This window comes from Vigna umbellata, chromosome 1 (genome assembly GCF_029865625.1).
Source record: "Vigna umbellata cultivar VRB3 chromosome 1, Vumbellata_1.0, whole genome shotgun sequence".
In the NCBI taxonomy this organism is placed as follows: Eukaryota; Viridiplantae; Streptophyta; class Magnoliopsida; order Fabales; family Fabaceae; genus Vigna; species Vigna umbellata.
In genome coordinates this window covers 56,528,219-56,546,608 of record NC_142165.1, presented here as the reverse complement: position 1 = coordinate 56,546,608, position 18,390 = coordinate 56,528,219, and the positions used below count along the sequence as shown (strand labels likewise).

The 18,390-nt window shown below is 32.7% G+C and overlaps 2 protein-coding genes and 1 pseudogene across 2 annotated transcripts; 1 reads left to right on the top strand and 2 right to left on the bottom strand.

Annotated features, from left to right (window-relative positions):
* Positions 1 to 1,168: 1,168 nt before the first annotated feature.
* Positions 1,169 to 3,542, bottom strand: LOC148205842 (uncharacterized; annotated as a pseudogene).
* An 8,923-nt stretch (positions 3,543 to 12,465) lies between these two features.
* On the top strand, positions 12,466 to 14,610 carry LOC124819676 (uncharacterized). Its single transcript, XM_047291233.2, has 3 exons — positions 12,466 to 12,986; positions 13,912 to 13,987; positions 14,170 to 14,610. The coding sequence occupies exons 1-3, from the start codon at positions 12,687 to 12,689 to the stop codon at positions 14,292 to 14,294; spliced, it is 501 nt and encodes a 166-aa protein (XP_047147189.1). The 5' UTR covers positions 12,466 to 12,686; the 3' UTR covers positions 14,295 to 14,610.
* A 2,033-nt stretch (positions 14,611 to 16,643) lies between these two features.
* LOC148205841 (uncharacterized) lies at positions 16,644 to 17,416 on the bottom strand. The gene has a single exon (XM_088112205.1). The coding sequence runs from the start codon at positions 17,302 to 17,304 to the stop codon at positions 16,759 to 16,761; it is 546 nt and encodes a 181-aa protein (XP_087968331.1). The 5' UTR covers positions 17,305 to 17,416; the 3' UTR covers positions 16,644 to 16,758.
* Between the last annotated feature and the right edge of the window lie 974 nt (positions 17,417 to 18,390).

The window sequence follows — 18,390 nt, the reverse complement described above, 5'->3', positions numbered from 1 at the left end:
GATCATTTTTATGATACATGCTTTCTTTCATTAATAGTTAGGGTTTTTCCTCTTTGCTCAAAGCATGCATTGTTTAACTCATTCGATGTAATGATTATTGGATTTGTCGGTATAGACACATACGGGGAAATCTAGATCTGGGGAAGCTCTCCCAAAAGTATATTGTCAACCTAGACATAGGAGTATGATAGTTGGTTGCCTTTAAGCTTCTATGCTTCAGAATTAATTATTAGGGATGCTAGGAATTGTATGAACTCATAATTAAGGATAAGCTTTCTTTGCCGAGACATCGGGTTTAAAGTAATTTAGAAAGTGGCATTAACATTAATGAAAATAATGATGAATTCCTAAATACAAGATAGTGGATAGGATGAAATTGATAAACCCCAACAACATATTCATCCATATATTTCAATTAACGTGTTTTGTTTCTTCTTGGCCATTGATCATCACATGCATATATATTTACTTTTAAGTCATTTTGCATTTGAAACTTACAACAATTTGTTCACAAGTCTTATTTAATCAATAAATCACATAATTGTCTAGGCCGTGAGTTCTTTGCGAGAACGATACTTGGTCTTAGCAGGTTTATTACTTCATACGATTCGGTTACACTTGTCAAGGGTTAACAAGTTTTTGACTCCGTTTTCGAGGATTGAAGATTTGTTCATCATGAGCCAGGTTGGCTCACCAACCCACCTAATTTAATTTAATTATTTATTATTTTGTGTTTCAATATCATTAGTTAGCATTTTTTTTATTATATTGTAGATGGTGATAAAGAAGAAAATGTTTCAAAAGAGAAAAATATTATAGATTTATCTATTCAAGACTCTAATATTATAAATGGACAAGTGATACAAAAATTATCAATATTAAAAACTTATTTTTTCGCTTTTTATACATGTTTTGGGATTATGCTTGGATTGTATGATACTTTTATTTTTTTATTTTGAATTGTCTTTAGAGTTTAACCAAGGTTGTCAAACTCGAGAGTTTACGTAAACTCTTGAGAATTCAGTAAACTCGACTCGTAAACTTGTAAGAGTTTACTTTGCATGAAAAAAAAAATATAAATAACATCTTAATTCAAATAAAATAAGAAAATTATATAAATTCAAACACATAAGTTCATAGAAATATTGTAAAACATAAACTGAAATATCTAATCCTCTAATCCTCTAATAATGGCATCATCATCTCCATCATCATCCTCATCTAACTCTTCCTCTGATGAATGTTGTGCATCCTCATTATCCCCAAATGTTATGTTATCCAGATCAAGAGCATCTGGAGCAGGATCTGTTGTTGCTCCATCAACTGGACATTTTCACCATCATTTTCCCCTTCAACTTGCTTAATCTCAACAACATCATTTGTCTCTTCAGTTATCCATTCATCATCTGATTCAATGTCATCAAATGGAAGAGCTACAATTTTTCGAATTTGTCTACTTTTCAACTTGGAGTTATACATCACAAACTAAATCATTCATCTTTTTTTGATGCAAACGGTTCCTTCTCTTTGTATGAACCTAAAATGAAATATAATATTTTTAGTGAAGATATAAACACAAGAAAGAAATTTATAAATTAAAAATAATTTAAATTACCATTTCAAATGAGCTCCAATTACGCTCACATCCAGAAGAACTACAAGTCAAGCTTAGAATTCGAATAACAAATCTCTTCAACTCCAGAGTTCCATCACCAAAAATTTCCCACCATTCCCCAGTATTTAACTCTTTCCTACACTTATTTGCATCTTCCATTCCAAAAAGTCCTCTAGCATAATGAAATTCAACAATTTGTAAATTAATTTTTTTTCTTTCTGCCATATCTGGTATCAATCTTCTCATTCAAATATACAATCCTTCTTTCACCTCTCCACCATCTTCACATCTAAAGTTAGGTTCATAGTGGAAATGGGGGTTCAAATAATAGGCAGCTGCATGCGAAGGCCTATGAAGTTGATTATCCTATCGAGCATCAATTATTCTCCAAACCTCTTCATAACTACATCAATTATGCTATATCAGAAATAATTTCACACATAAGTAATTAAACATTGAATGAGTAAAAGTTTAAAAATTTACCTCTTTTTGATATTGTTAAAGTTAGACCTAATCTTCTCCTTTGCACAATCCATTTCTTCATAAATGAAACCCATTGCAGGTTTTACATCTAAGTCCATTAATCTTAAGACATCCATAAGAGGGGCAACAACTTTCAAGCATGTGGAGACATTCTTCCAAAACCGACTATTTAATACCACATGTTCTACTTTGCTCCCCTCTTATGAAGTTCCAAACTTGTTTATCTTCCATTCCTTAGAGCTAAACATGGTCAACAGTGATGTCTTCAATTCATGAAGACAAGCAAGAGTTAAATAAGTTGTGGCAAATCTAGTCACACCCGGTCTTATCAAGTCTCTACCTTTAGTGAACTTTTTCAACAAGGAAATCAACATTGATCTCCCATAAATGTAAGTTGTATTCTTTCTTCCCTTCTTTATGGTCAATTCATGGACCTTCAAATTCTTTTCAAAATCTTCAAATATCAAATCAATGCAATGGGTTGCACATGGAGTCCAATACAATTTTTCCCTTTTTTGCATCAACAACTCTCCGGCTACCTTGAAATTTGCAGCATTATCAGTGACAACTTAAACAACATTTTCTTGTCCAACAAACTCGACAACATCATCCAACATTTTGAAAACTTTATCAGCTGATTTTGAAATGTCTGAAGTGTCAAGTGAATAAAGAAAAATCGTCCCTTTAGGACTATTCACCAAGAAGTTGCAAATAGAACGTCTTTTTCTATCTGACCAACCATCAGACATAATTGTACATCCAGTTCTCTTCCACTCCTCCTTATATTCCTCAAGATTTGCATCTGTTTTCTTCACAGCTTGTTTCAAGAGCTTCTCTCTAATATCATGATAAATGGTGGTTTGTATCCAACTCCATACTTACCAATCATTTCACACATCTTTGCAAATGCTGGATTTCTAATTACATTAAAAGGAATTACACTGGTGTAAAAGAATTCAGCCACTTGAGTATCAACTTCTTCTTTGTATCCTTTTTTCATCTTTTGATTTATAGTTGCTTGGACTCCGCCCTTGCTAGTAGTAGTAACTTTTTCTTTTCCTTTCAAACCGAATACCTTGTGTCCTCCTTCAAGACTATCACTGTCTTCCTCATCTTCACCAATATTTATCTTTCCTTTCTTTGATGAAGCCTTCTTAGCTTCTGCAAATATTTTTATCATCAAATTTTTTATTTTATCCGAAACAGAAGCTCAAGGTTCAGAATCTTTCCTAGTTCCATCAAGATGATGCTTAAATCTAAATATGCCTCCACTTACAATCTTTTAGCAATAGTTGCATTTTACTTTTCTTCCATTACCATTAACATAAAATCCATGTTTCCATCCAATATCAGATCGATTTCCTGGAGCATTTTTACTTCTACTTTTAACGGATAAAGATGCACTTAGATTAGTTTCCATTGAATTTGATGTATTTCCAGCCATGGTGCTTTAAATTTTTTCACTAAAAGAATATGACAGAAGCAAACTCAGAAAGACATGACATGATACTTTAAATTTTTTCATTAAAAAATATGGCAGAAATATTGCAATCCAAAAGAAGTACAACGCATTTTGAAGTCTACCAAGCTCCCTTTGCTATTACATCTCTTAATTCCATCACCTATTTTGTTATGATCATCTATCTCTTTTCTTACATATTCTTATTCTTAGTTCTCCATTCTCTAATATTTTCTTTTAATCTTTTGAACTTTTTGTTAGAATAACTTTCTTTAAGATTTAAAATTGTTCTTGTTAGGCCAAGATGTACCCAAAAGCACACATGTCCACCTTGTCTTTTCACTTTTCAAGTCTAGATGTCCTCTTCTGATATGCATGGATGTCCTCAGTGGGGGAGTCTATAGAAATACTCTAACATTCAAGTCAATAGTTTAAAATTAAGAAGAATATAGTAATAAATTATTCTAGTAACATACCTCGTGATTAGTGACTATATAGTCCTGCATGAATCTTGTTTGTTGGGCCTAGGGTTCAAAGGCTTACCAATTTGTAGGCTTTCCTAATTTTCTTAATCATCCTTAATCTATATTTACTTAGTTATGATCTACCTTGTGTTAGCAAAAGAAGAAGATGGATATTTTTCTTCAATATAGAGTTTTGATGATGATGATTCATAGAGAAGTGTTGAAGATTTAAAGAATAATTGGATTTAAAAGATACAATGAAGACTTAAGAATTTAGTTGTTGAAGTCTTGTAATTTATGTATTATATTTAAATTAGTAGATCAAGAGTCAATAGGCAGATTCCAAGCAGCAGAGCCCTTAAGGAAAGTTCTTTTTCATATAAACCTCTAAAATAATCGATTATAAATATTAATAATCGATTATCATAATTAATTTTAGATTTTCAAAAAAGTCTCTAGAATAATTAATTATCATTTTGATAATAGATTATCATTGAAAGAAAATAATTGTTGAAATAATTTTTGGAATAATCGATTATCACTTATGATAATCGATTATAAGTGGCAACTACAAATAGACTCTTCAATTTTATGACCAGAAAACGGTTGAAAAACCGTTATTTTTATACTTAATTTTGATATTAAAGACAACCTTTATGACTTAGAAACTAGCTTGAAATCATGTTTTTGCTTAAATTTTGGAAATAAGAGAGTTGGATGGGTTTTATGCTTGGTTTTCCTTGTTTTGGCAGGAATTAAGATGAATTAGATGAAAGAAGTTGAAGTAGTAAGGAGCTAGACTCAGGAAAGGAAGTAAAAGTGCACAAAAGAAGAGTCGCATTCACCGCTGAGCGCCACTTTTACCGCTGAGCGGCAGTCTGAAGCACCGCAGTCACCGCTGAGGGCTAAAACTACAGCTGAGCGTCAATTTGAAGAGCCGCACTTACCGCTGAGCGCCATTTAATTGGGCTTGGGCCTATTTTCTGTAATTTTTAATAAACTATATAAGGGTTTAGTCGACCTAGGGTTGGTTTCTTTGGACATAAAGAGGCGAAATTCCACTCTTTTCACCCTTTGGAGGCGGATTTTGGATGCTAAAGCTCCGATCTTCAACTTTTAGGGTTCTATCTTTCATTCTTTCATTGTTTTTTATCTAGTTTCACCATGTCCATGGTGAACTAAACCTCCATTATTGTTGGGGAACCGATGTAATCCTTTGAAACTCTCATGTATTGAATTGATTCTTGATTTTATATGCTTTACTTCATTAATTGTTAGGGTTTTTCCTCTTTACTCTATGCATGCTTTGTGTAACTCATTCAATTGCATGATCATTGATGTTATCTATATGGACACATATAGGTAAATCTAGAACTGGGAAATTTTCCCGGAAGCAATATTACCTAAACATAGGAATAAGAGGATCGGTTGCCTTTAAGCTTATGTGCGAATGTAATGCATGAATAATTGCTAGGGAGACAAGACATTGTAAATTAGTGATTAGGAGTAGGCTTTCTTCACCGAGACATCGGGTTTAAGGTAAATTAGAAAGTGGCATTAGTATTAATGAAGAAAGATGAATTCATGAATACATGAGAGTGGATAGGATAAGTCGGAAACCCCAACAACATAATCATTCATATTTTACATCAATCACTTTTGCATCTTTTAATCCAATTGATCAAAACTTACATTCATGTTTATTTTCTGCAATTCAAACACAATGATTTTGTTTACAAGTCTAATTTAATCAAGAAATCGCATAACTGTTTAGGTCGTGAGTCCTTTGGGAAACGATACTTGGTCTTACCATTTTATTATTACTTGATACGATTTGGTACACTAGCCGATTGTTAACATGACCTAATTTTCAAATTAATGGTCTATATATAGTTTACCTAAACTTAATTTAAAAAGAACTTTTCACTCACAGATTTAAAAGTTGTGTGCTTGAGAAACTCTCAGTGTTTGTGAAAGGAGGCTTTGGAAAACCTAGTGTGGGTAGAGCAAGAACTTTCACTAAGTGTGTCTATGTGATTGAGTGTTGCTGTTGTTGGTAGGAAAGTTGTTCATCCTTTGTGAGTCAAAGGAAGTGTTGTTCATCTCTGTCTTCAAGAGAGGTGCTTTCTAACCTTAACTCAATTATCTCTTATTGTAACTTGTGGTTATTTCTTAGTGATTAGTTAATCTCTCTTCCTTTTGTTCATTGTGCTTCTTTGTTTCTTTGTTTCGTACGCGCAATAACCTTTCTCTTTTTCTAGCATGTAATTATATTGTTGTTACTCCTAACTCTCCTTTTAGTCATCATAGTGCGTTTTTGTTCTAGTATATAGGCAATGACTTCCTTCCAAGGGTCGTTGACATTTAATTTCCTTTTTTGTTACATGAGTTGTAAGCAATGGTTAATGAATCATAAATCACATTATTTATTTCCTTCTTATAATTTTTTATTATATATATATATATATATATATATATATATTATGAGATTTTAGCTTTATTTAATGAAAAATAAGATAATTGAAAATATAATTTATTTTAGACACTTACACATGTGGAATAGTGGGAATCACTTTTCATTGTTCGTTAGTTTCTTTTTTCTTTATTCATGTCCGTACGATTATTTTCACGTGTTTGATCAAACGACCATCACTTGACCAACCGAACAGTTAACATCTCATCATATTAACACCAACATTAATTATTTTAGAATAAGAGTAAAACAGAACTACCAGCAATTATGCTATAACTAGGTCATTGTTGATCCATCGAGTTAAGAGATTACCAACCGAAGGACTCTGATATCAAATCAATAAAGATTCGACTACTCAAGTATTAATGGTGTATTAAATGCAATCAACTATCTCCTTACCTCTTACCTATATTTATAGATTTTAGAATAAGTTTTTGATTAGTCATGACCTAATCACAGTCCAATTAGTAATAATCACATTTTTTTCTTAAGTTAATCAAAATTAATGCTAATTTTTCTTTAAGCTGACCATTTGGTTTATTTTCTTGTTGGTCATGAAGATAACTCGTGTATGGAATAGAAAACGCAGTTCATGATCAAACCATCATACGATACATTATTAAAAATAAAATGAAAAACTAATTTGTGTATACTAAAAAAAATCAAGGGTTAAATATGTTTTTTGTCCCTAAACTATCAAGCGAATTTGTTTTTAGTCCCTCTTTCAAACTAAGCTACATTTTGATATTTCTCCTTAAACAAACCATAATTTTTCTTCCTCCAAAACTAACGGCGTTAAAAATAAGCTAAGGTGGCTAACGGTGGTGTGTCACGTCATTTCTTTTTTCTGACACCAATTAATCTTTCTCATCTTCTCTCCCTCCCTCTCCCTCTCCCTCCGACTCTACCACAGCCACCTCAAACACCTCCGGCCCCACCTCCGACCGAAGGTTTTCGAGGTGGCGTCGGAGGTAGCTGTGGTAGAGTCGAAGGGAGAGGGAGGGAGAGGAGCTGAGAAAGATTAACTGGTGTCAGATAAAAAAAATGACGTGACACACCACCGTTAGCCACCTCGGCTTATTTTTAATGCCGTTAGTTTCAGATGATGAAAAATTATGATTTCCTTGAGGAGAATGATCAAAATGTAGCTTAATTTGAAAGAGGGACTAAAAATAAATTCGTTTGATAGTTTAGGGACTAAAAACATATTTAACCCAAAAATCAACATTATATATTATTATAATGGCAAATATATTGTTATAATGAAATAATATATGCTTGTACCATAATAATCTATTTACCGATTAAAAAATAGTATATATAATGTATCATAAGTCAATTCTGAATTGTTGGTAAGAAATACTTTTTATTGGATAGAATTTCTTTACATAATATATGTATAATGTTTAATAAAGATGATGGACACTCCACAAATTAGTTGCTCTACACTTTAGTCGTGTTTCTCTTGAATTAAAATAATTATATGCCTCTCTTGGCAAGGTAATATATAATAGTACTAGATAATATTAGAAATCAATTTCTCTAATTTATAAATTAAATATAATTTTTATATATAGCAGAGAATATTTTATATACTATAATTTTTAGTTTATAAAATGATATCTAATTTAGTGGTTAATTATTTTGGCTTCTAAAATGAATTGATGTTTAATAATTTTATTGTAGTTATGAGAAAATCTAGTTTCACAACCAAAATTATTATCTATAAAATGTTAAAATTAGTCAATAATTTAATTAGAGAGTAAATTAGAGTCTAATAGTTATAACTAGTTAAGACTTTGGTAGTTAATATTAGATACTAATTTAGTTTCTAATTTATAAACCAATTTAGTCACTAAATATATAAAAACTAATTTTGCAACCAATTACATATAAACTAATTTAGCAATCAATCATATTAAAATCAATATAGAAACCAATTTAGTATCTAAATATCTAGAAATTAGAGTTGTCAATTTGATTGATGACCTACGGGGTCAATCCTAACCTACCCTTGAAAAAGTCTCTCTTTTGGAGAACCGCAATTGAGGGGACCACAAAGAAGCCCTAACTCCTGAAGTTCACTCTCAAATGAGTTAGGGTCAGGGCTAAAATAGACTTGGTCAAATACTTTGATTAATTCTTAAAAACAATACATTTACCCTAGGTCATATATTGAGTTGGGTCGAAGGTCAAGACGAGCTCGCATAAGCCACAAGTAGTGACAAGCCGTTTCAAATGAAAATTTGAGATGGGCTCTCTCGACCTAAATGTCAAGAATGGTCAATTTGGATCAAGGTTGAGATAAGTTGGTCATTCTCAAAGGTCAAAACCAGGTCGAAGGACAAGACGGGCCAACCTCTCATGATGGTTGAGACGTGTATGCTTGGGTCGAAGGTCAAGATAAGCCTATTCTAGCCAAAGGTCAAGACATGTCGACTTGAGTTGACAGTCGAAACGAGTTGGCCCAAAACAAAGGTTGAGACGAACTGCCAAAATTCGATCGAATTCAACCAAATTCTGACCAGGGTGGACTCAGTTGAATTTTAGTAGGGGCTACTCATTTGAATTTGGCCCGGGCGGACTCGGCAAAGTTCGACTTGGATCGGCTTGGCGAAAATTTGGCTAGGGCTGTCTCAACCAAATTTGGCTTGGGCCGACTCGGCCAAATCTGACTGATTTTCGGCTAAGGCCATCTTGGTCGAATTTAATTGAATTTAGATTAGGACTGACTCGACTAAAATTCATTTAGGGTGGACTTGGCCGAAATTTGTTCACGGCTGACTCGACCTAAATTCGTTTGGTGTAGACTCTATTAGGTTAGCCTCGATCAAAATTCAATTGAATTCGGCATATTTTGCCCCGAACGATTTAGGTTGGATTAGCCTTGGCCAAAATTAGGCTAAGTTGGCCAACCGAATTTCGACAAAGTTAGCCTTGGCCAAAATTTGGTCGAATTCGGCAAAGCCTTCTCTAGCCTAAATTTGGTTGAGTCGACTCAATCAAAGTTCTGCTGAATGTCGAGACCAGCTGAATCAGGTCAATGGTCGAAATGGGTCTGGTCCAGATTAAAGATTGAAACGGGTGACCTAGATTGAAAATTGACTCGAGTTAACATAAACTAAAATTTGAAATAAGTGAACCTAAACAGAAAGTTTAATAATATGTTTAAAAGAATATTTTTTTTCAAAGTTTAAAATGAAAGTCCATATGTTTATTCTAATCCAAGAGACTTTTGTGAGCATTTTCACCTTTTTTTTGTGAGTTCTTTTAATATAAAAGTTTCTCACTTTGTGAATTGTTTTGTTTTGACTCCCATCAATCAGGGGTAAGTTATGTGAGTAGAACTTGACAACTCTAATAAAAATAAAAGAATATTAGTATATTGCTCTCTTAATTATAATAATTTGTTTTAAAATATTTTATACTTCCTTATTATCTTTTATATTTTATATTTGCTTTTCAATTTAACTTCAATAATTTAAAAAAAATTATGAATGAATAAAATTTACTCTTTACTATAATTTAAATTATTTATTACAAATTTAAAATATAAAGATTGATTTCGCCTTTAGTTCTTCCATAACCTAACCATTAAATCTTTTATCAAGAGTAGCGCAAGCTCAACGAACCTAGTTCCTACCCCTCAGGAATAAAAAAGAAGAAAACGAATCATAATTTCTCTCAAAACGCCTTCAACATTTGCTTTAAACACAATTATTATCAAGCTGTCAACAAACATTAAAAAATATTAGAGATTCAAATTTAAAGTTAGAAATGTAATTTTCATTATCCAGTTGTATAAAATATCAATTTAATTCAAATCATGTGAATATTTTAAACTTACTAAGTATCTGTTAATGTCTTCAACTATTATTCTAAATGTCTTGTAGGTCAATAATAACTTCAAAAAGGAGATGAGACTTGGTTTTGGATTATATCGAGGAAGAAGAAATCGGGTAGTGATATGTGAAGAAAAAGAATTTGTGAAATTTCTATTGCAACCCAACACCTTCTTACTTCACCCCCTCTTTTATTTAGTTTTCTGCTACAGTGTAAAATAAAAGCCCAAACCTAAAAGCTCAAATGTGGTCTCAGTAATGTATTCTACAAGGCTTTTTCTTGCTGTACTCCACTATTACTAACCGCACCCTCAAATTAATAAAAAACAAAAACTAAAATATCTTTTCTTACTTCCATTTTCCACTGTAATGTTTGAGAGGAAGAAGAAAAAGAGAAAGAATGTGTTCTGATTTTTTCTTTGAAAGAACAACAACAACAATGCTCTCTTTGAATACTTCATTATAATTCACGTTAAAGGGTTAGTTGGGGTGGTGAAGATGATGATAGGGAAAGAGGAATGAAGTTAAATGATTCAGTAACGTGGATATATGTGTTAACGTGTAGCCACAGGTAGAACACTATTTGTCAGGTAACTATATATAATAGATAATTATATATAATAAATTTCATGACAATTATAACATATATTACTCTTACAAGTATTCAAAGACAAAATATATAAAGAATTTGATTGAACTAGTGGATATAAATTAATAATCAAATAAGCGAAATACGTAAGATGACAATAATTGATGTAATAATAAAATATAATTAATTTATTTTATACACTTATTATTCATAATATATTTATCAACTTTGATTAATTTGTCTAATATTTCTCTTAAGACGTTTTAACCATTAATAATTATCATTATCGCTATGTCTTGATATCATGCTGTCCGAAGGAATACAGGCTGAGATCATTTCAAGTCGGGATGACCTATATGATTTCGGATATATATAATACAAATTTGGTGTTATTTTTTTACTAAATACGGTTGATTGCTTGGAAATGTATATTTGTTTCTTCAAGTTAATTAGCATTTGAATGTTAATAAATATATAAAAAGTTTCAAAGGAATTTTATTGATTTATATTTGTTCGTTTAAAATAGTTTCACACGTAGTCATTAATGCAATTTAATGCTTATATTGATTAAATTATAATTTGATGAAAATACATATAGGATTTAAATTATATTTTAGTAATAGCAATATATCTGAAATAAATAAAAAATGTAAAAAATGAAAGTTACTTTTAAGAACTTTAAGTTAATTAAAATCTAGAACTAAATTGAAACTTTCATACACTTTAAATAACTAAATTTTTTACCTTATTCTCATTTGTGCAAGTAGATTTATTTTTTTAACCAAAAAATATCAATATTTTATACAATCCAATAATATATATATATATATATATATATATATATATATATATAACGTTTCAAATTAAAAATAATAAATGACTGAGATAAAAGTTTTAATTAAAATTAAATTATTTGTCTTTATAATCGTTGTCTGTTACTCTACAAACATCGGCAGACTTGTTTTTATTCTTAGGTGACGACAGCTGAACAAAATTAATAATATTACCGTTAAACCATTACTATAAAGTTAATATTTTTCAATTATGCAACAATTCATAATCGAATCCCTTTACACAGTTAGTTCATTCCAACTGGTAAAATTCAATTTTGAATTTCTTCATCTCTTTGAAGGTTATCTGTGGTCTTTCCACCAAAACTATATTTCTCTAGAGACAAATTTTCATCAAAATAAAGGGTATAATATATTTGTAGTTTTCTCAAGCTAATCAAGTTCTTAAGTGAAGAAATAGTTAGTGCAGGTGAGTAACTGAAGAAATAGTTAAACGTTGAAATCAATATCCATTATTATAACTTTTGAAAAGCAGTTTGATAATGTAGTCAAAGTGTTGTTTTTTCTGGCAAAGTAAACACAAAAGCCCATGTTCATTATGTTTTTGTCTAGTTTTTACCATAGTGAATCAACTTGCATCTGTTTGATGTCTTTTTTCTTCATAGCAAAAGAAGGTTATTGTCAATTTCTTGGCATTAATCAATGATAAGGACATGTTTTTGGACCCTTGTACGTCCTATGTATATGCATAATAGATAAATTGCCAAAATTGTTTCTACACACACAGTAACCTATTGTTAGCTAATGACAGCATGTGTGTCACTGTCTTTCTTCTGTTCTTTCCAACTCACAAAGCCAGCATTAGCATTGCAATAGTATAATAGTTGCACACCACACCCCATTTTTCTGTTGCCTTCAAAGCTTTCACAGATTCTTCTACTCTTCATATCACTGTTGTAGTAAACTTGTGATGAGCCTGAAAAGCAGTGACTGGAAAATGAGAAGAGGTTTCATGTGCCACTCTCAAGCTTCAACAGCTGTGTGCATGAGCACTCGTGACCCTCGATCTGTGGTTCTGCCAAAGAGGCTTGAAAGAACTGTGTTTCTTGATGATACAAGGCTGATCAACTATGCCAAGTACTCCAAACTCGTTGAGCCTCCAAGGTCTAATCCAGTTCCAAAGATCAAGCTTAGAGTGCAAGATCAAGATCAAGCCAAAAATCAACCAAAGGACCTTCTGAAAACACAGACAGATAATAACGTCTTTCAGGTTAGCTACTTTTCTCCTCAACTTGGTGAGATGCAAATGTCATTTTCTCATATGTTGCACTGCTTCATGTTTTCTGTCTTCACAAAACCATTTTATCAGGGAAATGCAGTAAATATCATATAGTAGTTCAAAGTTTTAAATTTAAGTTAATATTGAAGCAATCAAAGAATACCTTCTTTGTGGGACAAAACTACATATCTGATGATGAACAAAGCAATCAAAATTATATATGTCAAAAGTATAAAACAAGGACCACAAAGAAGCTATATATGAATAGAGGGTAAAGTTTGGATTGTAGAGTGATGTGATTCATAAATGTTGGTGTCGATGGCTTTTCAGCTACAGTGGCTATGGGGTCAACACAATTCACTGGAGTCTGATCCATTTTTTTTTCCTTGAATTGATTATTTGTTATATTAAGTGAAATGTAGGAATACAGCAACCAATAGTGTAAGGTGGATTCAGCAAGGAAACAAATTATCTCCATCATTTGTCCTCCTTATATTTGTCATTTGCAGAGGTTTCAAGATGTCTCACATGCATATTACTTGACCGAGTCCCATGCATGTTCCAAAGACAAAGCAGAATGATTATGTCCTTTTTATGCAAATGGGAATTTTATTACGCAACAATACACATGAATATTGATGGTATTATCAGAGGCCACGTCGTTATGTTTTGTCCCTTCTACATAAAATAACACTCGTATATAAAAAGTATATATTTTTCCTTTCTAGTTTTCCAACGAGGAAGGTTTGTGTCCTAGACCCATATGGTCACACTCACCAATAAATTTTGAACGGAATAATGGAATCTCATATTCAAATCTCTTTATGATTGTATGTGACATACGTTAACACAATGTTATACACTTCACGTGTACTCAATCATATTTGAAATTTTATCATCGAGGTGTTAAATGCAGGTGGTTGTGATGCGGGTTGCAATTCATTGTCAAGGATGTGCTGTAAAGGTGAAAAAACATCTGTCTAAGATGGAAGGTATTCACCTGTACTAGTTATATTATAAACCCTTGTTCATAGGGTAAAAAGAAGGAAAGAAACTCTAGTAAACGATACATTCAACATCAAATATATAGGAATGTATCATATAAGCTCTAAGAACACTAGATGTTGTAACATTTTTTTAAAGGGTACTAATGTTTTTCAACCTTCAATTTCAGGAGTTACATCATTCAGTATAGATTTAGAGTCGAAGAGGGTGACAGTGATGGGGCACATTTCACCGGTGGCAGTTCTTGAGAGTATTTCAAAGGTGAAAAGGGCAGAGTTATGGACTGCTTGTTGAAGCATTTCATAGTACCTTAAAGGGAAGCATAGAACATGCAGAGCTTGGGTCAAAAAGCTAGAAAATTTCCTTAGTGATCTCATTTGTTAACAACTTTTTACGGTGGTGGACCTGGTGGTCCTCAACACAATAAAATTAGGGAATGTGGAGTGGGTAGAACTCTGCTCAAGTGACTTGGTTCTGGTGGTGATGTTCAATGACCATTTAATGGTATCTACCCATTCCACCTTGCAGTTTCTTTTTCTTTTATGGCATTCTAATTATAGTGGCAATGCTTAAAACCATTGTGGGAAAAAGCTGTTTCACTTCTTCTCTTTGAACTTTCTTTCTGTCAAATTAGACTACTATATTTTACAATTTCCAATTTCCATAAAAGAATACCAGAGTAAGATGACAAAATAAAGGTGTCAGTCTCATTATGCAATGTCTCGGTTGTTTAAATTGTCTTATGTCGAATACAATAATCACTTCTGCTCATACGGTTAAATAGACTTGTCATAATAATTCATCCGGTTACGCAGACTTGTCATAGTTATTCACCAAGGACAACTTTGTTAAATTTTAGTATTAAATATATAGTCACTGGCATGCAGCAAAGGTTTATGCAGCATGGCAATTGATCTGCACATACCTTTTATTAATTTAGTTTTTGACAGAGACCCTTTTTGGATCTTGTGAAGTAGTGTTTTCCTAGTACCAAGGATGCCACCAATGGGCCCATATGATACATGAAGTCTAGTGTTATACTCAAAAAGTCACTAATGAGTTTCCTCTTAGTTTTTTGGACTTGTCAACAAACTAAGAGTGTAGATTATTAACTTGGTTGAATTGAGCCTGTTGAATAATCCATTTGATATGTTCGGTTAATTTAGTTTTGAAAGTCTGTCAACAAGCATCTCTATAAATATTTCGGCACAAATAATAAGAAAGAGCTTCTTATCTTTTTCTCTTAAAAGTGCTCAGCAGTAATTTCTCAAAAACAGGCCAATTGTGGCTTACACCATGCTGCATCAACCATTTGTTATGGCTTTATTATATGAAAACACGTTGCAGGGGTTATAATAGGCCTCAATTTCTCCAAGTTAACATCCTCTAGGGTCTTCGGTATTAGAGTGATTAGACTTTCATTCAGCTCAACAATGATAGATGGTTCTTGAATGCCTCTTTTATATCACTCTCCACATGGAAGGCTCCACAATACTCCACTGGCTCTGCTAAAAATAGCAGTATTTTTTTTAAGAATATTCCCCTGACTTTGTACCAAAGTGATTAGCATTAAGCTTGAGTTGGGTTAAAAGCATGGAATGCAAAGGAAATAGTTTAGTGGATATGCAGAGCAATTTGTGAATAAACCCATTTAAATATGAAATTATTCTGGTGATTAAATATAAACTAACGCAAAAAAAGGGTTAATAGAAGTTTATGCTTTTCACCTGGTTTAAACAAAGAGCAATGATATCATGACACACTTTTACATTCATTTAACACATTCATTTAACACATTCATTTAACACATTCATTTAACACATTCATTTAACACAAAGTATAAGGGTAAAATAGTCATTAAAGTGTAAATTTTTTTATTTTTTCGAGAAAGAAAAAAGAAAAAAATAAATAGGGATAGTGTCAAATAAACGTAAAAAAATATAGGTGTGTCAATCATTTTTCTTCAAGCAAAATCAACTAGAACTATGGCAATTTGCATGACTGCTCTCCTTACTTATGTAAGTGAACTTTACTTTATACGTACCCGTCTGTATCGGTATATATCAGAGTTAAGAGGAAATCGATCAATTTTGATCGAAATCAACTACTCATTTAGTTAATCTAAACAGGCAAATCATCTGATTTAACAAAATTGAACTGTGATTAGATCCATTCTAATTAGAAACTCATGAATACATTTAAAAGAATAGTGGTTAGGACTTTTAGACATATTTATTATAATATTAGTTGCTTGACCCATTAAATCCGAACTAATTTAAGCATTGAAATATCTATTCAGAGTAGGAATATCAGTTGGAATATCCGAACAAAAAGAAAGAAAGCTGAAGAGAGAAGAATTGTTTTAAGTGTACACTCAGCCCGTACATGCCGAAACATGAACTAAATGAATTTTGTACTTCTTACATGCCTTATTACAGAACATTACAAGAAATTGAACTTATATCAGATAGAAGTGATTGGCTTCGTAGAGAATAGAGAATTATAGAAAAATTGAACAAGTTTTTCTCTTTTTGTTTGCATACTATATAGTAAAGTATTTTTTGTAATCATCTAATATGATGTTGAAGTCTTATAAAGTTAATTCAGCTACCAACAGCATAAAATTTAACCGTAAGCACTTGGTAAGTGTATCAAAAGGAATTCATCATACCGAAGTATTATCTATTATATGTATCAGAATGATTACATGAAAGAATCAATGCCTAAAACTAGAATAACTACATATGACTCAGGAAAATCAATGTCTGTCTTTCATGTTTTGTGTTCTCATTCTGGTAGCTGATGATCCTCCCTTTTGTCCCATTCGTCTACGAGACCTTGTCTTCACCTCAATCACTTCCTCCTGAAACTTACTTCCCCATCTCTCAAAATCACTACAAACACTCACACTTCCCCATCTTTCATGATCACTACCAACACTCATGACTTGGCTTCTCAGACCCAATTCACTGTCGTACTGTTCTCGAAGCCTTGGATTGGACAAGGTCTTGTAAGCTGCATTCACCTGCACAAACAGCCTCGTAGACTCCTCTTTCATGGTGGGATCGTGGCACACATCAGGGTGGTACCTTAGAGCCATAGATCTATAAGCCCTCTTAATCTCATCCATTGTTGCTCTTTCCGGACTCACAGACAGTACCTTGTACAAGTTTTCTTGGGTTGTGGCTCTGCATGAAACAGTACCAAACTTCACGGTGGAAACTCTTTGCTGTGGAAGGCCATGAGATTGAAAGGGCTTGTACATGTTTAGGCTTGAACTTGAACTTAAAGATAAAGCATCCATTGCTCTAGTTAATTTTATGTGCCAAGCTATTTTGATCTGTGAAGATGAATGTGGAAAATGGATACGGAACTCACTTGTATTTATATTTGTGATGGTTGAGAAGGAGCTTAGGTGATGCTATGAAGAAGCCTAGGTGCTGCTTTGAACACACGTGATAATAGCTACTTCATTATTTTATGTTGATTATTTGCGAACGTACGTTGAATATTCAAAGGAAAATAAAGTATTAGGTTACAAACATGACTTTTCTAAGGGAAGATAGGTATGATTGGTGTATAAAATATGAATAGAAAAAATGTGAAGAAACTGTAGCTAGCAACCATGTTTGACTGATGCAACCAATGTGCATGTTTATTTTTGAATCTGGCACAGTCGGCTGGTAGGGTCAAAAGGGTGTTTTTTTTTTATATAAATTAAGGTAGGTTTAAACCTGGTTTTCATATTTATTGGTCAATCTTAAGTGGGTCTTTGTATTTTTTTTTTCTCAATTGAGTTCATAAACTTGTAAATTATCTTAATTAGGTCCAAATATTCGAAAAATTGAGTCAATTAAGCTCTGTCCGTTAAGTTTTCACAAACGGCGTTAAAATTGGCTGACGTGGTGTACGCGGTGGAATTTTTTAACTTAATTAGCCGTGTTTGACGAGGCACAAAATGAATTAGTAATGTTAAGATTTTTTAGAATTAGAAATTTTTTAATAAAATAGGGCTAGAGAAAGGGAATTAGGGATTTTATCCGTAAGTTCCAGTAGAAGAACACATGAGAGAGAAGACGAAGCAGTAACCTCACTCAGCCATCGTTCTCTGCCATCATGCAAGCCCTAAACTTGCTTACCCTCCGCGTTTCTCCCTTGGACCCGCTTCGCACTCCCAACAATGCCACCAACAAAAGGGTCGCCGCTGCCAAACACATCTTCTTCGTCTCTGCCATGGTGGAGCCCAAGGTCTCTGCCCTGCAGCGCCAGAAGGACCCCAATCACGTCTTCTTCGTCTCCGCTTCGCATCCCTGTTCGGCAACGACGTCGAGGGTTATTACGAGAAGCTTTTATGCCCTTATTGTTGTCGCGGACTCTTCAAATTTCTGCT

Coding starts and splice junctions, on each gene's coding strand:
- LOC124819676 (XM_047291233.2), top strand. CDS start 12,687: ATGAGCCTGAAAAGCAGTGACTGGAAAATGAGAAGAGGTTTCATGTGC. Junction 12,987..13,911: donor CAGATAATAACGTCTTTCAG/GTTAGCTACTTT, acceptor TGTTAAATGCAG/GTGGTTGTGATGCGGGTTGC. Junction 13,988..14,169: donor ACATCTGTCTAAGATGGAAG/GTATTCACCTGT, acceptor CTTCAATTTCAG/GAGTTACATCATTCAGTATA.
- LOC148205841 (XM_088112205.1), bottom strand. CDS start 17,304: ATGGATGCTTTATCTTTAAGTTCAAGTTCAAGCCTAAACATGTACAAG.